We start from the raw sequence: 17,017 nt of genomic DNA on the forward strand, positions 1-17,017 counted from the left end.
TGTTAAATGCTCTTGCCCTGTCAAGCCAAACTTCCCAAGGCCCTGCCAGGCTCCTGAGCTCTTTAATTTGTTTTTTCTTGCTTGGTTATCTCTGCATGGGGCAGGGAAGGGGGTTGGGGCTCTTCTGTCTGTCTTAGGTCTCTGATTTTTCATGGAGGAGGAGGAAGAGCCCTGGGCTGGGGGAGGAGTGAGATGGAGTCAACTTCCTCCTCTTTCAGGGGTCCTTCCTGGGTACCTGCAGATAGTTTTGAGGAGCCTGAGTCCCTAGAGCCCTTGACCTGGGTTTCACCATGCCCTCTGTGGCTTCTGTCTCTTTCGGACCCTCCCACCACCCTGGGCTCTGCGGAAGCAGAGTCCTTGATGTGTGAGAGAGAAACATCAATCAGTTGCCTCTTGCACATACCTCAACCAGGGACCTGGCCTGCAACCCAGGCAGGAGCCCTGACAGGGAATCGAACCAGTGACCTTTCACTTTGTGGGATGACAACCAACTGAGTTACACTGGTCAGGGCCTTTTCATTCTGTAAATGGGCTATTTTGGTAGGCCAAACGGTGTTTACTTTAATGTTAGAAAGTTTGTCAACTTCTCCGTATGATTAGTACCTCTTTGAGAATTTCCCCCAATTCCAAGGTCCTGGAGATAATCTCCTCTATCATCTTCTAGACAATGTATTGTATTGCTTTCTTTTTTTTTTTTGGTCTGTGGTGTGAGGTAGGGGTCAGGTGTCCAGTCCAGTCATTCTGAGCATGTGCTGTGTGCCTCAGACCAGTCCTGGGGAGAGACAGAATAGAAAGCACAGTCCTGTCCTCCAGGGGTGACAGTCTCTTTGAGCTGAGACACGTGTTCTTAAAAAGGAGGTAGAGAGCAGCATGTGCAATATGCCCCCCTTTGTGTCGGGGGGGGGGATCTGCCCGGCCGTGCCCGTGCCCAGCCCTCCAGGCATGGCCCCCATGTCAGGCCTTGTTCTAGGCACCAAGGGTGTGGCAATGAACGCAGTGTGTGGAAACCCCACACTGGGAACACCTTTGCTCCAGCGTGGGGAGTAGGGCATCAGGTGATAAATACAATGAGAGTAGAAGGTAATAGTGCTATGGAGGACAATTAAGCCGGGGAGGGAAATGAGGGGGTCGGGTGGCAGGGGAGGGGCTGCAGTCTGTAAACTGGAAAGGTCAGGGAAGCCCTCGCTGAGGACAGAGTAAGGCCAAGCCGTGAGGGGTGCACCTCATGGGCGTTCAGGGCAAGGGCCTTCCAGGCAGACTTTGCAGAGGCCGTGAGATATGTAAACAGAATAACTCTGGAAGGCCAAGCCACCAGCGAGATTTCCCTGGTCAGAGGAGCTGAGCAACAAGACTGGGGTGGGGAGACTTTTTCAGTACACACCTTTTTTCTACTGCTGTATATTTTAAACCATGTTCATCTATTACTTCTTCAAAAAAAAAAAACGTTTAAAAGTTAAGGCGGGAGAGTAGTGAAAGGTACAGTGAGGTGGAACCATCCGATGTAATGGAAAATATGGGTCTTAATCCTCCTTGTCTCTGTCTGAAATCGTTAGTGTTCTAAGGAGAACGGATTCGTGCATTCTATATATGAACAAAAAGTAATTTCCTTAAATAAAAATAAATAGATCCCACTCTGCCTGTTGTTTTGGCTGGTGGTCCTTGGGAGGTTCCTTAACCTCTCTGAGCACCAGTTTCCTCCTATGAATTGGGGGTATTGATCTCCACTCCACAGGAGTGTCAGGAAAAGGAACCCAGAGGAGAGTATGTCAAGTTTCTGCCTGGCTTCAGATTCTCCAAGGGCTCGAGAGCCCAGGAAGCCCCAGCTCTAGAGGCAGTCAGATTTGCTATGGACCCCCAGGCTGACAGCCATCCAAAACCCTGGGCCCTGCCAGGTGTTCAGTTGTGTGACCATCAGGCCCTTTAGAGCCCCCTCAGGTTCCAGGTTGTCCAATTGGTTCTTGCAGCAAGCTGGTCATCTGGCTCTGACCACCATCCCTGCCCAGTGTTTCCTTCTCTCTGGGTGCTGTGTTAATTTTTCATTGCCTCCATCAGAGGCAGAAGGCAGAGAGCTGTCTGCTGCAGGGAGGGAGCAGGCGCTGGAGAGGGGAGAACGGTGGGAGAGCCTCATGGTGATTAAACACTGCGGAGACCTAAACAAATGATACTCCCTCCCCCAGCTGCTCTGGAAGAGAAATGGGGAGTTAGCCTGAACTGCAGGTGGCCCAGGCTGCTGTCCTTCCCCCCAACCCCTATGATCACAGCTGTCCCAGGACTGCTTCCTGAGAGCCTCAGCATGCTGAGTGAGCCCTGTGGGACCTAAGTCAGCCCTTTCGCACTGTGAGGCTGACCCCAAGACAGGGAGGGTGCAGGGCCACACAGCCAAGACACAAGCAAGTGGTGGAGCTGAGAATGTCATGGGGAGACAATAGCAGTGACCTCACAGAATGTGGGCTTGAATGACACAATGCGTGTGCAGTGTGAGAACAGCGCCTGGCCTGAATCAAGGTCTGCATCCGTAGGTGCCATTGTCAGGATTGCCCCATTACATCTGAGAGCAACTAGGCAAGACAGGTTTACATGCAGGTGGAGAAACACAGACGCACTCAGCTGCCAGGGTCTTGCCCAAGACCACACAGTTCATGGCTAGGAGATGAAAGCCAGGCATATCCACTTCTGATTCCCTGTCCAGTGTTCTTTCTCTTGTAGCACGGCCAGGAAGAGAGTCCGGGGTCAAACCTCCAGGGCCTTGAATGCAGAGATCAGGGGAGCAGCAGTGTCCAGACCACCTGCCAAGCACACTGTTCTCCTGGCCTGAGGGCTTGTGTGCATTCTGAACCCAGGAGGGGGCAAGAATGGTCCCTCCCCACCCTCTTTACCACCCCACTCCCGCCATTCTTGTAACAAGTGACCACTGAGCTCATCCGTCCTCCTAGACCAGTGGTTCTCAAAGTGGAGGCTCCAGACCAGCAGCACCAGTAGCACCTGGGAACAGTGCTGTATTTCTATATTTTATAGAAAGATAAAGTGTTAGGCCCAATCCCAGACCCACTGAATCAGACACCCTGCTGAGCGTGAGGCACAGCACTCTGTTTGAACAAGCTACAAGCTTCCAGATGATTCTGATGTGCAGGTAAGATTGGGAACCCCCAGCCTAGGGACTCGAAGGGGTTCATTCCCGCCCTGGAACCTCACCGTGCAGGACCTAGATTCACCCAGACATCACCCAGGTGTGTTACACTCTGAGTAACAGGTGCAGCCATGAAACACTAGATGTAAATGGAATTCTTATTTTCATTGCAACAAGGCAGCTGGATATTTAAAGAAACCTCACAGAGAATCATTTCCTCATGTAAAGGAGCTTCTGCAAAGAGAAAGCTCTGCTCTCGTTTCCTGCCCCCACTCCCCTGCAAGTGTTCTGTAAAGCCGGTCTCTGTCGGCTTTCCTTTGCATGGTGTCTACCTGCACATAGCTAAAACAAGCACACAGAGTGCTAGAAGAATAAGTAAAATAAATACAATTAAAAGCGAAAAGAATGGTGAGCAGTGTCAAAGAGCCCAGGTACCCCTGTGCTTTAGGAGAGCTCAGCGGGATGAATGAAGGCCAGTCTGGTGTTTTAGGCAGCTGGGTCATCTCTGCTGGGCACCCGGAGAGGTTGTAACAGCCACACATGGTGGTTCCCAGGGCTCCTTCAGACAGTCACACTCAGGGTTACTTGGAAGCATGAAATGTGCAGGGGCTCCACCGCTCTTGCTGGATAAATGAAGGAGAGAAAAACCCCGCCACATGGTTTTGGGTAGAGAACCCACTGGAAGTGGTCATCTCCCACAGTGCAGGGTCAGACAGAGCATCTGAATAGGCCACTGAATGCACCCATGGGGCCAGGTCACGTGGCCCTGAACTAAAACACCCGCCTAGGGGCCAGGGTGACTGCAGCTGGGGGAGGAGCCCTGCCACCACCTCTAGGCCAGCTGTTGGTGCCTTAGGCGTCCCCCTCACAAGCCTACGGTGGGGAGGAAGGGATCACTGTCTGTATTTCTTGTACCAGGACCTCTTGGAGGTTAGCCAGGTCACTCAGCCAGGGGAAGGAAGCAGGGAAGGAGTCGTAGTGTGAGGGGTGCCAGTGGTGGGAGCCAAGAGAGTTGGGGTCCCGTCAGCAGGTTTTTCCTGAATCTGCTCTTTCTTGCTGAGCAGTGACCTGAACCCAACTCTCAGTAGTCAGGGATCACCTGACACCGTACTGCCCGCCCCAAACCTCTCTCCTGCTCCTGTGACTGCAGCACACATCCCTTCAGCCACTCTGGGGCTGAGAAGTGTTTCAGGCAGTTCCTCTGTAGAAACAAAGGTGCCTGGGCTTGGTTTCAGGTCCAGGACCCCAGGGAGGTCTCTGTGCTGGCCTCATTAGCCCAGGCTAGGTGGAAGGAAACCGCCGTTTGAGAGGCCGGCATTTGTCGCTGGCTCGGGGCTTCCACAGGGAGAGCCAACAGCATGCGGTCGGTTGGATGTGGGGGTCAGAGTGCAGGGAGCACGCAGCAAAGCTTCTTAGCACTCAGACTCTGGCCCTTTTGCCTTCCACGAGGTGGATGGCCATGGTGTTTAGACTCTGGGGTCTGGATGACCCTGAGAAGGAACTAGCCTCACTCTGACTGAGAATGGAGTGGCACAGCCGAACAGCACGCACGCAGCTGGGAAGCCTCAGAAAAGCCAATTACCCAGGAAAGAAACCGACTCCCTCAACCCCTCCTTACCCCTCCGGCTCCCTGAGAGCAAGTATGGGCAGTGGTGTTTAGCCCCCAGGAGAAACTAGATGTTCAGAACAGAAAGTAGGTTCTTCAGGTGGCGCCTGCTGGAATGAAGGGCATGGAGCTCTGTGGTTCCTGGGTGCAAGGCTCCAGGCCAGCAGAGGCAAGGCAGGGCAGGTGTGGCCCAGGTCTTGTCTTGCAAATGCGCTGGGAGCGTGTCTGTGTCCGAGCTCAGATGTGTCCTGAGCCAGGTTCCCCATCATCTCTGTGCTCACCCCTCATCTCTAAAATGGGGCTGTGGTACCCCTACCACCAGGCGACTTGTGAGAGTCCGGGGGCAGAGGGTGTGTGATCCAGCCCCTTCAAGGGGACATAGTATTCAGTGGCAGCTCCCTGCCCTCTGGTCTCCCAGGACAGCAACACTGTGGCCAAGGCCCTGTTCAGGCCCATCTCTCAGGCCAAAGGACTGGGGCACAGCTGCAAGAGGAAAGTAGCATCTCTTTCTCATGAAAATGCCCACCTGGAGCCTTTTCAGGTGTTTTTTCAATGAACCTGAGTCATCCAGGAAGGTTCAGATGGTGGTGTGAGGTGGGCAGGGAATTTTCCAGGCTGGGATTTTCCTAAAGACCACGGACAGGCTCGGCCCAACTGACTTCTCCTCTTGAGCCTGAGTAGCCTGCCCAGCAGGCCCAGCCTCCCCTGAGTGAGGGAGAGCCAAACCGGTTTGGGAATCAGCCCTGCCAGCTCCGAGGTCCCCAGAGTTCAGTTCCCAGGGCGTGTTCACACGCCTGGAGACTCCTAGCTCCTGCCAACTTGGGCTTCCCTGGGGGAGAGGGGGCGGGAACATGCTCCCCTCTCCGGGAGTGAAGGAGCGGCTCAGAGGCTTTCTTGGGCCGGCGTGGATCTCAGGACCTGAATGGCAGGACCTGCCAACCTTTGGGAAGGGCCCAGCAGAGTGGGCCATGTGCTCCAGGTCCATCCTGGGCCGGCCACACCGTCAGCCTGGTCGGTATTTCCCTGAGCCTGTGCGGCCGGAGGCAGGCAGGAAAGGGGCAGGGGCATTCACAGACAAAGGGCGGCTAGATGATTTCTCCTTGTTTTGACCTTGTTTCCTCCACAGTGACGGGAGATGACAGAGCAGGGAGCAGAGTGTGGGAATGATCTAGAACAACTAGAAGCAGTTGAAACTCAGGACAGCATGCTGCTGGTAGTGTGGTGATTCAGCCATTTTGTAGGAGAGCAAGATTTCTCCCCAAGGAAAACATATCCGTCAACTGTCAGGGCCTCCAAGTCCAACCTACAACCCTCCAGAAAGGACATCTCCTGTAACCAGGGGGAAGTCCTAACCCCTCAGCAGTCCCCGTCACCCTGTGTCCTGCACACACCAGCTGTCAGACCACAGCAGCTACACTCGCAGCCTTAGTACACAGGGCTCTGGGCAAGCCGAGCTCTCTGGAGCCCCGTGCATCTATAGCCCACACCTGGTTTAGGGGGGCGTGTCCAGGCCAGGTGTGAAGATGGGCAGCCCAGCCCATAGCACCTGCAGGATTGAGAAGGGGTTGAGGCTGGCCTCGGGTCCAAGAGATGTGACCCCACTGTGAGGGCAGGGCTGACTGACGGGCCATCAGCCCTCAGGGAGCCCAGCACCCACTCGCTCTTTTACATACGTCCCAGAGGGAGGAGGAAGTCGCCCGGGTCCCACAGGAGGCTGATAGCAAACTCGAACGAGAAGCTGGGACAGTGCCTGATGGTGGAGGTGGAAGGTGGGTGGCAGTTACAGAGCCATCTTCTTGGGTTTGTGCCTGTTCTCAGACCTTTGACATCACTGGTTTGTGGGGGTGAAAGGAAACCATCTTGGACCAGTGGCAGAGCCTCTGTCCTGTGGTTGATTATGGGTGAGTCACCCTCTCTTGGGCTTCGATTTCTGCTTCGTGAAATGCCGACAACCTCATCCTTGGCCTGTCCCTCCCTGGGTGTTTATGGGACTCCATTGAAGCAGAGGCACCAGGCAGCTGGGCAGCTAGAGGGCTGTCTGTGCGCTCTCCTGGTCCCATTAGGTCCTCACTGTCCACAGTGGGAGGTGCCCCGCCATTCCACAGACATGCACTTAAGGCCCCAGGCTGTCCCCTGGGTCAGTGGCCGTGATAGGGCAGACACCTGGTTTTCTGAGGCCCAGCAGCTACTGTCCCTGGCCCAAAGGCTCCAAGTCATTGCCCCTGGTTCCCACCCTTCCGTGGTCATGTGCGTCCTGTGCTGGTTCCTCCTGGGAGGAGATGACCCAAGAGAACTGGCAGGGAGGGGGCGCTTTCTCCATTTCTGGGGTCACCCAGCAGAGGTGGGCCTACAGAAGAGGACAGACAAGTAACAGTTCCGTGGCTAGCTCTGTTTCGGGGGTGGTTGGTGTTCAGACCGCCCATCCTGCTGGGAGCATCAGGGTGAGAGCAGCATCCTGCCCTTGGCTCCCGTCCCAGTCCCACTTCCTGCTAGACAAAGGGGGTGCAGGCTAAGGAGTGGCTGGGCTTCTGGGTGACCTGCCACTTGTTAGTGGCCACTCTGTTGGCCCAGACTGGCCACCTGCATTGTGTCACCTAAGAGCCAGGTCAAATTAGCAGCTCTCAGGGCTCAGTTCAGTGGGGACCTGGAGTCCATTCAGTGCAGAGTGTCTGGCAAGGAAACATCGAGTGTGGGTGCAGCTGCATGCTGGGGAGCAACACTGCCTGCCCCGGTACAAAGGAGGTGGTGCAAGTCTGGGCCCAAGGCATGTACGCGTTGTGATCTTGGAGACCGGAGAAAGAAATTGTACTTTATTTGAGCAACAGCACATAGGTGGGAGACAGAGAAGCCTCTTAATCCTAAAGGAATATGTGCTCAATAACAACAAAATAACAATGTATTTTTTAAATTTTTATTTATCTTTAGAGGGGGAAGGGAAGGAGAGAGGGAGAGAAATATCAATGTATGGTTGCCTCTTGTGCGTCCCCTGCTGGGAACTGCTGGGAACTGGCCTGCAACCCAGGCATGTGCCCTGACTGGGGATTGAACCGCAATCCTCTGTTTCGCAGGCCCGTGCTCAATCCACTGAGCTACACCAGCCAGGGCCTAACAATGTATTTTTATATAATCCGTCCTATGTGTCAGGCATTACATTAGCATGTTATATGTATTAACTTGTTTAATCCCCATGACACTTTAGGAGGTAGGTAATGTTTATTATTCTCATTTTACAAGAGGGAAAACCAAAGCACAGAGAGGTTAAGTAACTCGCCCAGGGTCACACAGCTGCTAAGTGGTTGAGCTGGGATTTGAACCCTGACAGCCTGGCTCCAGAGTCTGTGTTCTCTGCTACTCTGCGTTCTAGAGGCAGAAGGTAGCTTCCACGCTGAGACTCTTAGGCATGAAACTAGCCATCTTTCCCATGTGGTTTAAAGCTCAGGCCCTTTCTTCATCTTGGGACATCTCATACCAGGCCTGAGAGCAGAGGGTCCTCCTGGTTTTCCTCATGTTTTATAGATAAGACAGAGAGACTATCCCAGGCCTATGTCATCTTAAACCCCCATGTCCTCCCCTTTCGCCCTCCCCTCCTGGGTCCTCATCTCTCCTCTGCACAGGTCTGGAGTCTGGAACTCTGGTCCCCAGGCGTAGACAGGAGTCCCCACTCTCCCTACCCCAAGCTTCCCTGGTCAGTGGTCACAGGACTCCATGTTTGGGAGATGAAAGACGAAGGTCAGAGGGTACGTCCCTGTGGACAGGCACCAGTAACATGAACACCAGAGCCAGCCCATGAGCAGAGAAAACCCAGGGCTGCAGTTGGCCTCCCAAGCATACGAAGCATTGGTCTTGTTTCTGTCAACTGTTTACCTTTCATTCCCCATTTTGGCGTGGCTCACCAACAGCGGTGCATGTCACAAAATGTGTGTCATATGTGACTTGGTCGTAGACCTCGTTTGATGACAGCACTGATTTCTGTGTACATCTGTAATAGGATTTCTTTCAAGGATTATGCTCCTGAGGCTAGGTCCCTATGCCCAAGGAATGGGAAGCTGCTAGCAGGTTTAAATGTCACAGCAGCGGTCACAGGTATTACCCTGATAGTCTGGGTCTCAGACACAGTGTGCTCAGTGTCTGTCCGACTCCTCTGTCCTTTGCCTGTTGGGTTATCTGATTCATTCAGTCCCTTAGTCATGTGTTGGCTGCATAGCCTGTGCCAAACATTGTACTAGGTGCTGGGGTGGCAGAAGTGAACCCCTCAAATCCCATCGTGGCCCTCGGGGCTCCTGCTCACACTATAGAACACCACAGCTTTCCCCCAGGTAGCCATGAGCACCTACTGTCCACCTGTAGTGCCTCTGGGGACACGATTGGAGAGGGGATCCGAATGCATTGGTGGAAGAATTTCTCTGTCTGTCTTGCAAGTGTGGGTTGCTGGGAGGCGGGTTAGGAGACTGAGATAAATGATAGGACACGCTTGTCATAATTCAGGGGAGAACAGGCATAGCTGCAGAAGGTGATTGGAACAGGCAAGAAGCAGAAGGGACAGACTGCAGAGACAATCAGGCCATGATGCTCTCAGGGTCGGGCAAGGCAGGGCAGTGGAGCAGTGCCTTCCTGCAGTGGCTTGAAATGTTCCTGAGGAATCAAGGGAACAGACCCTTGTGTTGGGGAGGGAGGGGCAGGGGAGGCACCCAATGTGGACACCTGGTTGCACCATCCTGACTCCCCAGACGAGGCCCTCCCACTGCCCAGGCCAAACTTCCCCCTGGGAAATGGGACTGCCACGCTCTGCTCCCATGTCAGAGGGTGTTGTATGGATTTAGTAAGTAGATGGTATAGAAGCATTTGAATTGCATTGTTAGTATTTTTCACTGACATCGAACCCCACTTGCATGCTCCTGGGACCTCTTTCCACCCCTTTCTGTCCCCCTCTCCTCCTCACTCCCCCAAGGCATGGCTTGAGAGGGCAAGGCCTGGCAGGCCCCCTCGTGGGCACCCAGGAGTCCTGTCCATCCCTTGGTCTCAGAAGCCCCTCCTCCCTCCTTCCCTCCCTGTCACTCACACACACTCACACACCCAAACACACTGAGTTCCTCTGTTCTCCAGCAGCCTTTTAGCAGCTGAGATGCTCTTTGATACTTAATACGCTTTTGTTTCATTTGTGAGAGGTGTCCCCAGGCTGCAGCATGTTTGATAATCCTCCCGTTTGGCCCTTGCATCCAGGTCTTTGTACTCTCCTCCTGGATGGCCCACTACCGCTGCCATCCCTTCCTGATGCCCAGGCCTTACTGGGAATGAGCATTCCAGGTCACTTGCTGTATAAACACCCCCCTGCTCACCGCCACCTATTTTGCCGTGATGGCTGCCTCTGGTTTCTGGGCCCTTTTCCAGCCTGAGTCCAGCCAGAGAGAGACAGCTTCTCACACCTGCCCAGCAAGCTTGTCTGCCCCTGTGATGCTCCAACTTTCAGACCCCTGCTTCTGCCTCCCCTCCACCACCCGTCTGCTCATTGTCTGCTGGCTAAAAGGCTGGTCTGGAGAACGCAACTCCACACACTCTACCTGGAGCCCAGGCAATCCCCACATTGGGGATGCAGGCCTTCCTTCCACTGCCTCTCAGATAAGACTGGTGCCCAACTACCATCCATCCTGTGTGCCGGCTCTGCCAGAAGCTGCAGGTACAGAGGCAAACGCAGGGCTGGTCACTGTCCCCGAGGAGGGCACATCTGGGACAAGCCAGGTCTAAATCACCCAGGGTTCCAGTGCAGTCCTGCCCTCACCCTTACATCTGTTCTGTTTGTTTGTTTTCCTTGGCCTTAAAGGACACTGTAGTGGCTGCTGGCTGCAGCAGGGAGTGGCCAGGAAGACCTTGGGGAACAAATGTCGGAACTTGGCTCTCCCTTGGTGCCTTCCCTCAGACCGGCGTCCTGCACCCTCTGATTCTCAGACCCAGCGTTCACTTCCGTTTCTCTCCCAGAGTTCATGGTGCATCCCCTACTGCAGGGACCCCTAGACACATTTACTGGGTCCCCTTAATAAAAGATGCCCCGCCCTCTTTGTCACTCACACCACTGTTTTGTATACTTCTCGTACGTATTGCACCATGACACAGTGTCCATGGCCAGTCTGAAGTGGAAGCCCCAGGGTCCCCTGTGGCTTCCTGGATAAGCTAGAGAGGTAAGAGCAGGCCAGGGGAGCATGAGAGAGGTCAGCCCGCCATGGCTTCCCACTAGCTGGAGTCCCATCCCTGTTCCGCTGACCCCTCAGAGTTGATCCTTCCCTTACGCACATGGCCTTCTGGAATTTGGCTGCTAAAGGCCAGGGCTCTACAAGGTGCCAAGTGAGATCCCTGGGCCTGGGTCTTGGGCTGTCCTGGGTCCTAAGGAACCTGCCCCGCCCCACCCCCATTCACAGTGCTGCAGAGTGGTCCTCACGCTGCCCCTTGCTGCTCACCTTGGTGGCTCAGAAGGGGCAGCTCTGTGAAGCCTATAGCTGAGGGGCAGATAGATGGTCCTAATCGTCTGCTCAGGGGCCTGGGACTTACACACACTCAGCTCCCCCTCCGCATCCGGTGAATTGCAGAGCTGCACGCCTACCCGGTTCATTTGTCTCTATGCTCTGCCATGTGGTCAGAGTGTACAGAGATGCCAAGGCCCCCGGTGGGCACTCGTCTACCAACAAGGTCAACGACACTATCATTTTGACAAACACACATAGAGCACCTGCTATGCTGCCTGATGCTGCTCCTGTGCTTCACCCTGGTACCTCGGCTCATCCTCACAGCTGTGAGTGTGGACTAGAATTACCACTGCCCCATTTTAGAGATGAGGAAACTGAGGCACAGGAAGGTTAGATGAGTTGCTGAGGGTATCACATGGGTGGTAGAGACAGAGCTGGGATTTGGTCCTGCAGATTAATTCCAGAGTCAGTGCCTCACCAGCTTTCCTGGCATTACATGGTGTGGTGGGTATGGGATTGAGGGGCTGCTTTTCTGGGACTGCTGTAGGTTATAAGGTCCTTTGGGCTCTGCCCATCCTGGCTTCCTTTCTTGGATACCCCTACAGTTGATTGACAGCAGTCACGCATGGCTCAGGTCCACTCACCAAGGTGGGCAGCTTCTGTTAAGCCCATTTCACAGATGGAGAAATTGGAGCTCCCATGGTGAAACAGCAACTGTGTGAAATCTCAGAGCCAGAGTGGCAGGACAGGACTTTTAAGTCCTGTATATGGGGCTCCAGAGCCAGAGCTCAGCCCCTGCTCCCCACGGCCTGCCCTCTGCTGTCCCTTCCCCTCCCCTCTCCTGAGGGTGGCACTGGTGCCCATCAGTGCTTCCTTGACAGGGCTGGAGGGGCCTGGGTTGGCTTCCTCCCACTCACGAGGTGCTTTACTGCCTTCAGAGAATAGAGGCATTTGCACATGTGCCCTCTGCTCTCCAGAGACCACACACAGTGCTTTCCAGGACTCCATACTTGCTGCACCAGACTGTTTTCAGCACTTCATGGGTGTCGGTGTCATTTATACATTAGAGTGATCCTAAGGAGTAAGTGTTCATATTATGCCCATGTAACAGATCAAGAAACTGAAGCCCAGAGAGCTTCTGCAATTTGCCTGAGGTCACATAGTTCTAACTGGTGGAACCCAGCCTGTCAGGGTGAATGGTGCTCACAGGATGAGGTGAAGGGTGGCCTCAGTGGTCCCCCAGGCAGTAAGAGGGGCACTCCTGACCCTGCCTGCATAGCTAAGAATGGCTAGTGTCTCCCTGAAATTGATCCCATGGCTGGGTGTGCTCTGTGCACACCCTACCAGGCCTTCCCGTGCCTCCCGCCGCATCCCAGAACTCTTCATGCCTGGTGCTCCTCCACAGTCCCAGAGGCTGTGCTCAGTGGTCCCTTTTCATGCCCCACCCCAAAGAGTGCACAGAGAAAAGACAGAAGCAGAGAGGCACGCAGGCAGGACCTACTTCATCAAAGTAGGCACACTCACCCCGCTGTGTGCAGACATCCAGATCTGGGCATACACACCGACACACACCCCACATGGCTGTCTTTCTGTGCTTCTGTAATCTCCTACCTGCTTCTGTCTGTCTGTCGATCCTCCTGGTTCTTGACAGTGCCCCAGGCTCCCTTTCTGGCTACAGTTCCCGTGTGTTATCATTAACTTGCATTTGCCTCGGAACAGCCTGTGTTGGTTTAAGCCATGGTGACAGCACGCACTGGGCCCGTCTGCTGTGCATCTTCCCGCCGTGCCTGCCTGCATGGCCTCGGTGCTCAGGCCGAGGGGCTGAGGGTGATGCTGCCTCGTGTCCCATCCCGTCCCTTCCAGTTGTAGAAACGTGGCTGTCCTGCCATCTCTGCTGTGCACTGACTGCCTAGGACACACACCCCATCTGCTTACAGCATCCCAGGCCTTGCTGGGCTCCCTTTATTTTATTCCTTTAAGGAAAAACACTCCAGGAGTGATAGAAAGATGACTGCTGTCCTTGACCAAGCAGGGGGGTGGCTTTGACACTGGAGGAAAGCACTGAATGCACCCCCAGTGTCCCCCCCATCCCTCCTACATGGCGTGGCAGCCCCCAGGAGGAGCAAGGGGGGTGTGGCGCGGGCAGCAGGCACACCATCTGTGACCGTCCTTTGTGCTGGCAACAGAGCAGTCCCTCCGTCGCTGTGATCCAGCGCCTCGTGCTTGGCGTGCAAATGAGTTTCTAGATGCCCAGTGCCCCCCGCACAAGAAACAGTAACTAGGGGCTTGGGAGAAGAATGGAGCAATCTAGAAATTCATTTCTGTTTTTTCCCACCTCTTTGAATAGGCGGCTTCCCCCTCCAGCTGCAGCAGATGTTGCGGAGGGGGGGCCCACTCTAGGGACCTGTGGCCACGGTTTCTGGGCAAACGCACACCAGGGTGGGGGCTTCTCTCCAGCACCCCCTGTGCAGGGGTGGCAAGATGAGCCCCCAGCCAGAGGCAGGGCACATCTTTTAAGGCACAGCTTGCCCATTGGCACCCCAGCCAAGAGAGAGAAACAGGTACCTTCTTAAGAGAGGGAGAAAGCTAGATCTTGTCCCCCGCATGCCACTTTGGTCAGGCGTCTTTGTGTACCACACAAGCTGAGCAGATACACCCAGCAGCCTTGGGGGACCCCTCGCCATTCTGCCCGGTTCCCTGTAAGAACCAGCGCCCTTCCCTTGCCCTTGGGCCCCTAGCCAGCACATGAAATGTGGACACCTCTCCCAGGCAACTCACAGCAGGATTGGATGGATGAGGTCCTTCTGCTGGTCCTAAAACCCACCTTCTGGCCCCTGACCACACTCATTGAGGGGCAGGAAAAACACTGCTTCCCAAGATGCTGGGCTCCCCTTGCTCTTCACTACTGATAGAGCTTTTCAGGGCATAGGCAGGAGCACAGTCTGACGGGGTCTCAGAGGGTCTCCAGCGCTGCTGATGGGGGCCCTTATTCAGGGCCCACGTAGGTACGAAGTGGCAGTTCTGCCCAGTCGCTCCCAGGCATGTGTGTCTGTGCATCTTTCCCTGGTGCCGGCTGAGTGTGGTAAAGGGTGTGGTTCAGACGAGGCCTTGTGGTTCCGTCAGAGACTGGAGACCATGCTACTTGGTTTTTGCCTTCTGCGGGGTTTCATCTCCCGCACATTCTGGTCCAGCATTGGGCTCTATCACCAGGGTGTGGGGCAGGGGCACCATCTGTGTCTCTGGCCCTCTGACCTTCTCTGGTTACTGTGAATGAGTGACTTCACCTGCCTGTGTCTCAGTTCTTTCATCTGTAGAATGGGCATATCAGCTGGCATCCTGGATTGTCTGAGACAGATTCAAGGAAGGGGTACAGAAGCATGTTACACAGCACTCAGATGGGAGACCCTAGAAATGAGACAGTGGGCTCTTTGTCCAGCCAAGTGGCTGAAGCAGTTCTGGGTTCAAAGTCCCCTAGCCATGTCATCTGGTTGGCTCCTTACAGAACTCTCAGATCAGCCTTGCTGAAGCACTCATGGCAGGAGCGGGACATTGGCTGGGGTGTAGTCGCCTCTTTTAGCTTCTGCACAGTCTCAGCAGTTCCCCCATCTGTCCCTCACCACAGCCCTGGGAGGAAATCAGGGCAAAGGTCATTACTGCTCTTCCCCTGAAAGCAAACTGAGGCCCAGAGAGGGTCTGTGAGGTCCATAGGGTCACACAGCAAACTGATGACAGCCTAGCCTTCCGGACTCCTCACTCCCTCCCCAAACCTCGACTCCCCCTTGCACTTGGGAAAGGCTGGCCAGACATCCTGAACTTGGGGGTGTTTTGGCGTTTTGGTAGCCACGCCGGGGCAGTGAAGGAGGAAAGAAAAGCTGCACTTTCCTACCAGCACCTTGTTAATTCTAGGTTTTTAAGGCATCTCGAGGCCCAGATGTGGAGGGTTCGTGTGTGTTGCTGCCTTTGACACTCCTGGGAGATTCTAGCCTAGCTCCCACCCACCCCCGGGCAGCCCTCCACCCTGACGTCCTCTCTTCCCCAGCGTTGTGCCCAGCATCGTGGGCCAGTCTCAGCCTGACCAGGAGCTGTGTGCTCAGTAGAGCCCTTTGTGGGGAGGAGTTTCAGGGAGAATCCCGCAGGCACTCCTGTGATTGTCCACAGGCTCCAGGAAGGCTGGATTTTGTTTCAAACTTGTGATTTTGGCTCCACCCATGGAGAAAAGCTCTGTCAAGCTACTAGTCCAGAATCTAGGGTTCGGACTTCACTGAGAAGTCTCTGGGCAGTCAGCAGTTCGTAAACTTGCTCCACACAAGGTCTTTGTTTGGCTCCCTGGCCTGCTGTCCCCTCCACCGTCCTGATTCTCCGCTTTGCCGTTACGTCGGCCCTCCTCTGACCTACTCTGACAGCAACAGGAGCTTTTCAGGGGATGTTAGTCCCCTTCACAGGTGAGAACACAGGCCTCCTGAGCAGGCTGAGAGACTCTCCTGGTGTCACATGAAGGTGGGCGGCAAAGCCGGCATCGGTCACACTGGGAGAGGGAGATGGGGGCAGGCATGTCCAGGTGTGGGGGCCGAGGTGCCCGCTGATGATCCTCTCCTTCCCCGCAGCCCTGCTGTCCTCCTGGTGCGAGGAGCTTGGCCGCCTGCTGCTGCTCCGCCATCAGAAGAGCCGCCAGAGCGACGCCCCTCCTGGGAAACTCCCCATGCAGCCCCCCCTCAATTCCATGAGCTCCATGAAACCCACTCTGTCGCACAGGTAAGTGGGCCGTGTCCCCAGGGCCAGGCCAGGGGCTGCTTGGGTGGATCCTGGCCCTCAGGCCACAGAGCTTCTGAGAAATGCCCCAAGGGTAAAGAATGGGGTAGGGAAAGTACATTTTCTAAAATGCAGTTTAAATTCTCATGGGTGAGCACTGTTTCCGCCCCACCCAGACAGAAACAGAGGTTGGAGCGCTCACCTTCCCCAGCCTGGCTGCTTTTTCCCTTTGGGGGAGGACTGTCCCTTCTTTGAGTCCAGCTCCTGGTGCAAAGTTAGCAGTCCTGAACCCAGCTCCTTTCCTCTTTCCTGAGCAGTATCTTGGTTGGGACCAAAAGAGGCCCAGGAAGGTCACAGGGCTGCTGGTGCCACCCCTGCATGGAGACACAGCCAGTCCAGGCTCTACCAGGCAGGAGCTGAGTTAGCCTGGGCCACCAGAAGCTCAGGGTCCCAGGCAGGAATGGGCTTGTCAGAGGCCCCCAGGCACCGAGGAGCTGGTCAGTCTGCCCTGTACCAGCCTCAGAAGGAGCCATGGCCAGGACCCGTAAGTTCCCCAGTTAATTATCTGGCCGGTCCCTTTCTGAGCGAGGGATGCTCTCCGCATGTGGGTCCCCGCAGATGACCAGGAGGGGCGTTTGCAATCAAGCTCAGCTCATTACCCAGCCTGGCCGAGGCCCCTGATGCCCAGAGCTCACGGTCGGAGACCTGGGTCACACCACCGGCAAGTAGGGTTTCGGCCATGCTTTATAAATCTAATTAGAGGATGGTGGGTCTCAGAGCTCCTGGAGTCAGAGAACTGCCCAGGCAGGATGGCCCCAGCTCATGGCTTCCTGCCTCAGTCAGAGCACTCTGCGCAGCAGCCAGCCCACCACCTCCACCCAGGGTCACTCGCTGCCTTACCACACCCTTGGCCAGGCCTAGGACAATTCTAGCTCGTAGACCAGTGCCCCCTCAACCATGGAAGTGTCTTGCGGGGGGGTCCTGTTGGCATTTTGGGAAGGGTAATTTTTCAAGGTGCAGGACTTCTCAGGGCCTTTGATGTCTTCTAGTGGCCCCCAGGCATTGCTAAAGTGCTCTCAC

The 17,017-nt window shown here is 55.1% G+C and overlaps 1 protein-coding gene across 5 annotated transcripts in view; it reads left to right on the forward strand.

The window, feature by feature from the left end:
• Positions 1 to 17,017, forward strand: part of ZMIZ1 (zinc finger MIZ-type containing 1) — a 229,273-nt gene that overhangs the window by 176,697 nt on the left and 35,559 nt on the right. For all 5 annotated transcript variants that reach the window (XM_037056383.1, XM_037056379.1, XM_037056382.1 and 2 more), the window contains one exon: positions 15,793 to 15,940. In XM_037056383.1, the coding sequence (XP_036912278.1) occupies positions 15,793 to 15,940 (148 nt within the window). The remainder of the gene's footprint in view (positions 1 to 15,792; positions 15,941 to 17,017) is intronic.

The sequence above is a fragment of the Sturnira hondurensis genome, unplaced genomic scaffold (genome assembly GCF_014824575.4).
Source record: "Sturnira hondurensis isolate 20B ecotype Veracruz unplaced genomic scaffold, ASM1482457v3 Scaffold0008916, whole genome shotgun sequence".
NCBI lineage: Eukaryota > Metazoa > Chordata > Mammalia > Chiroptera > Phyllostomidae > Sturnira > Sturnira hondurensis.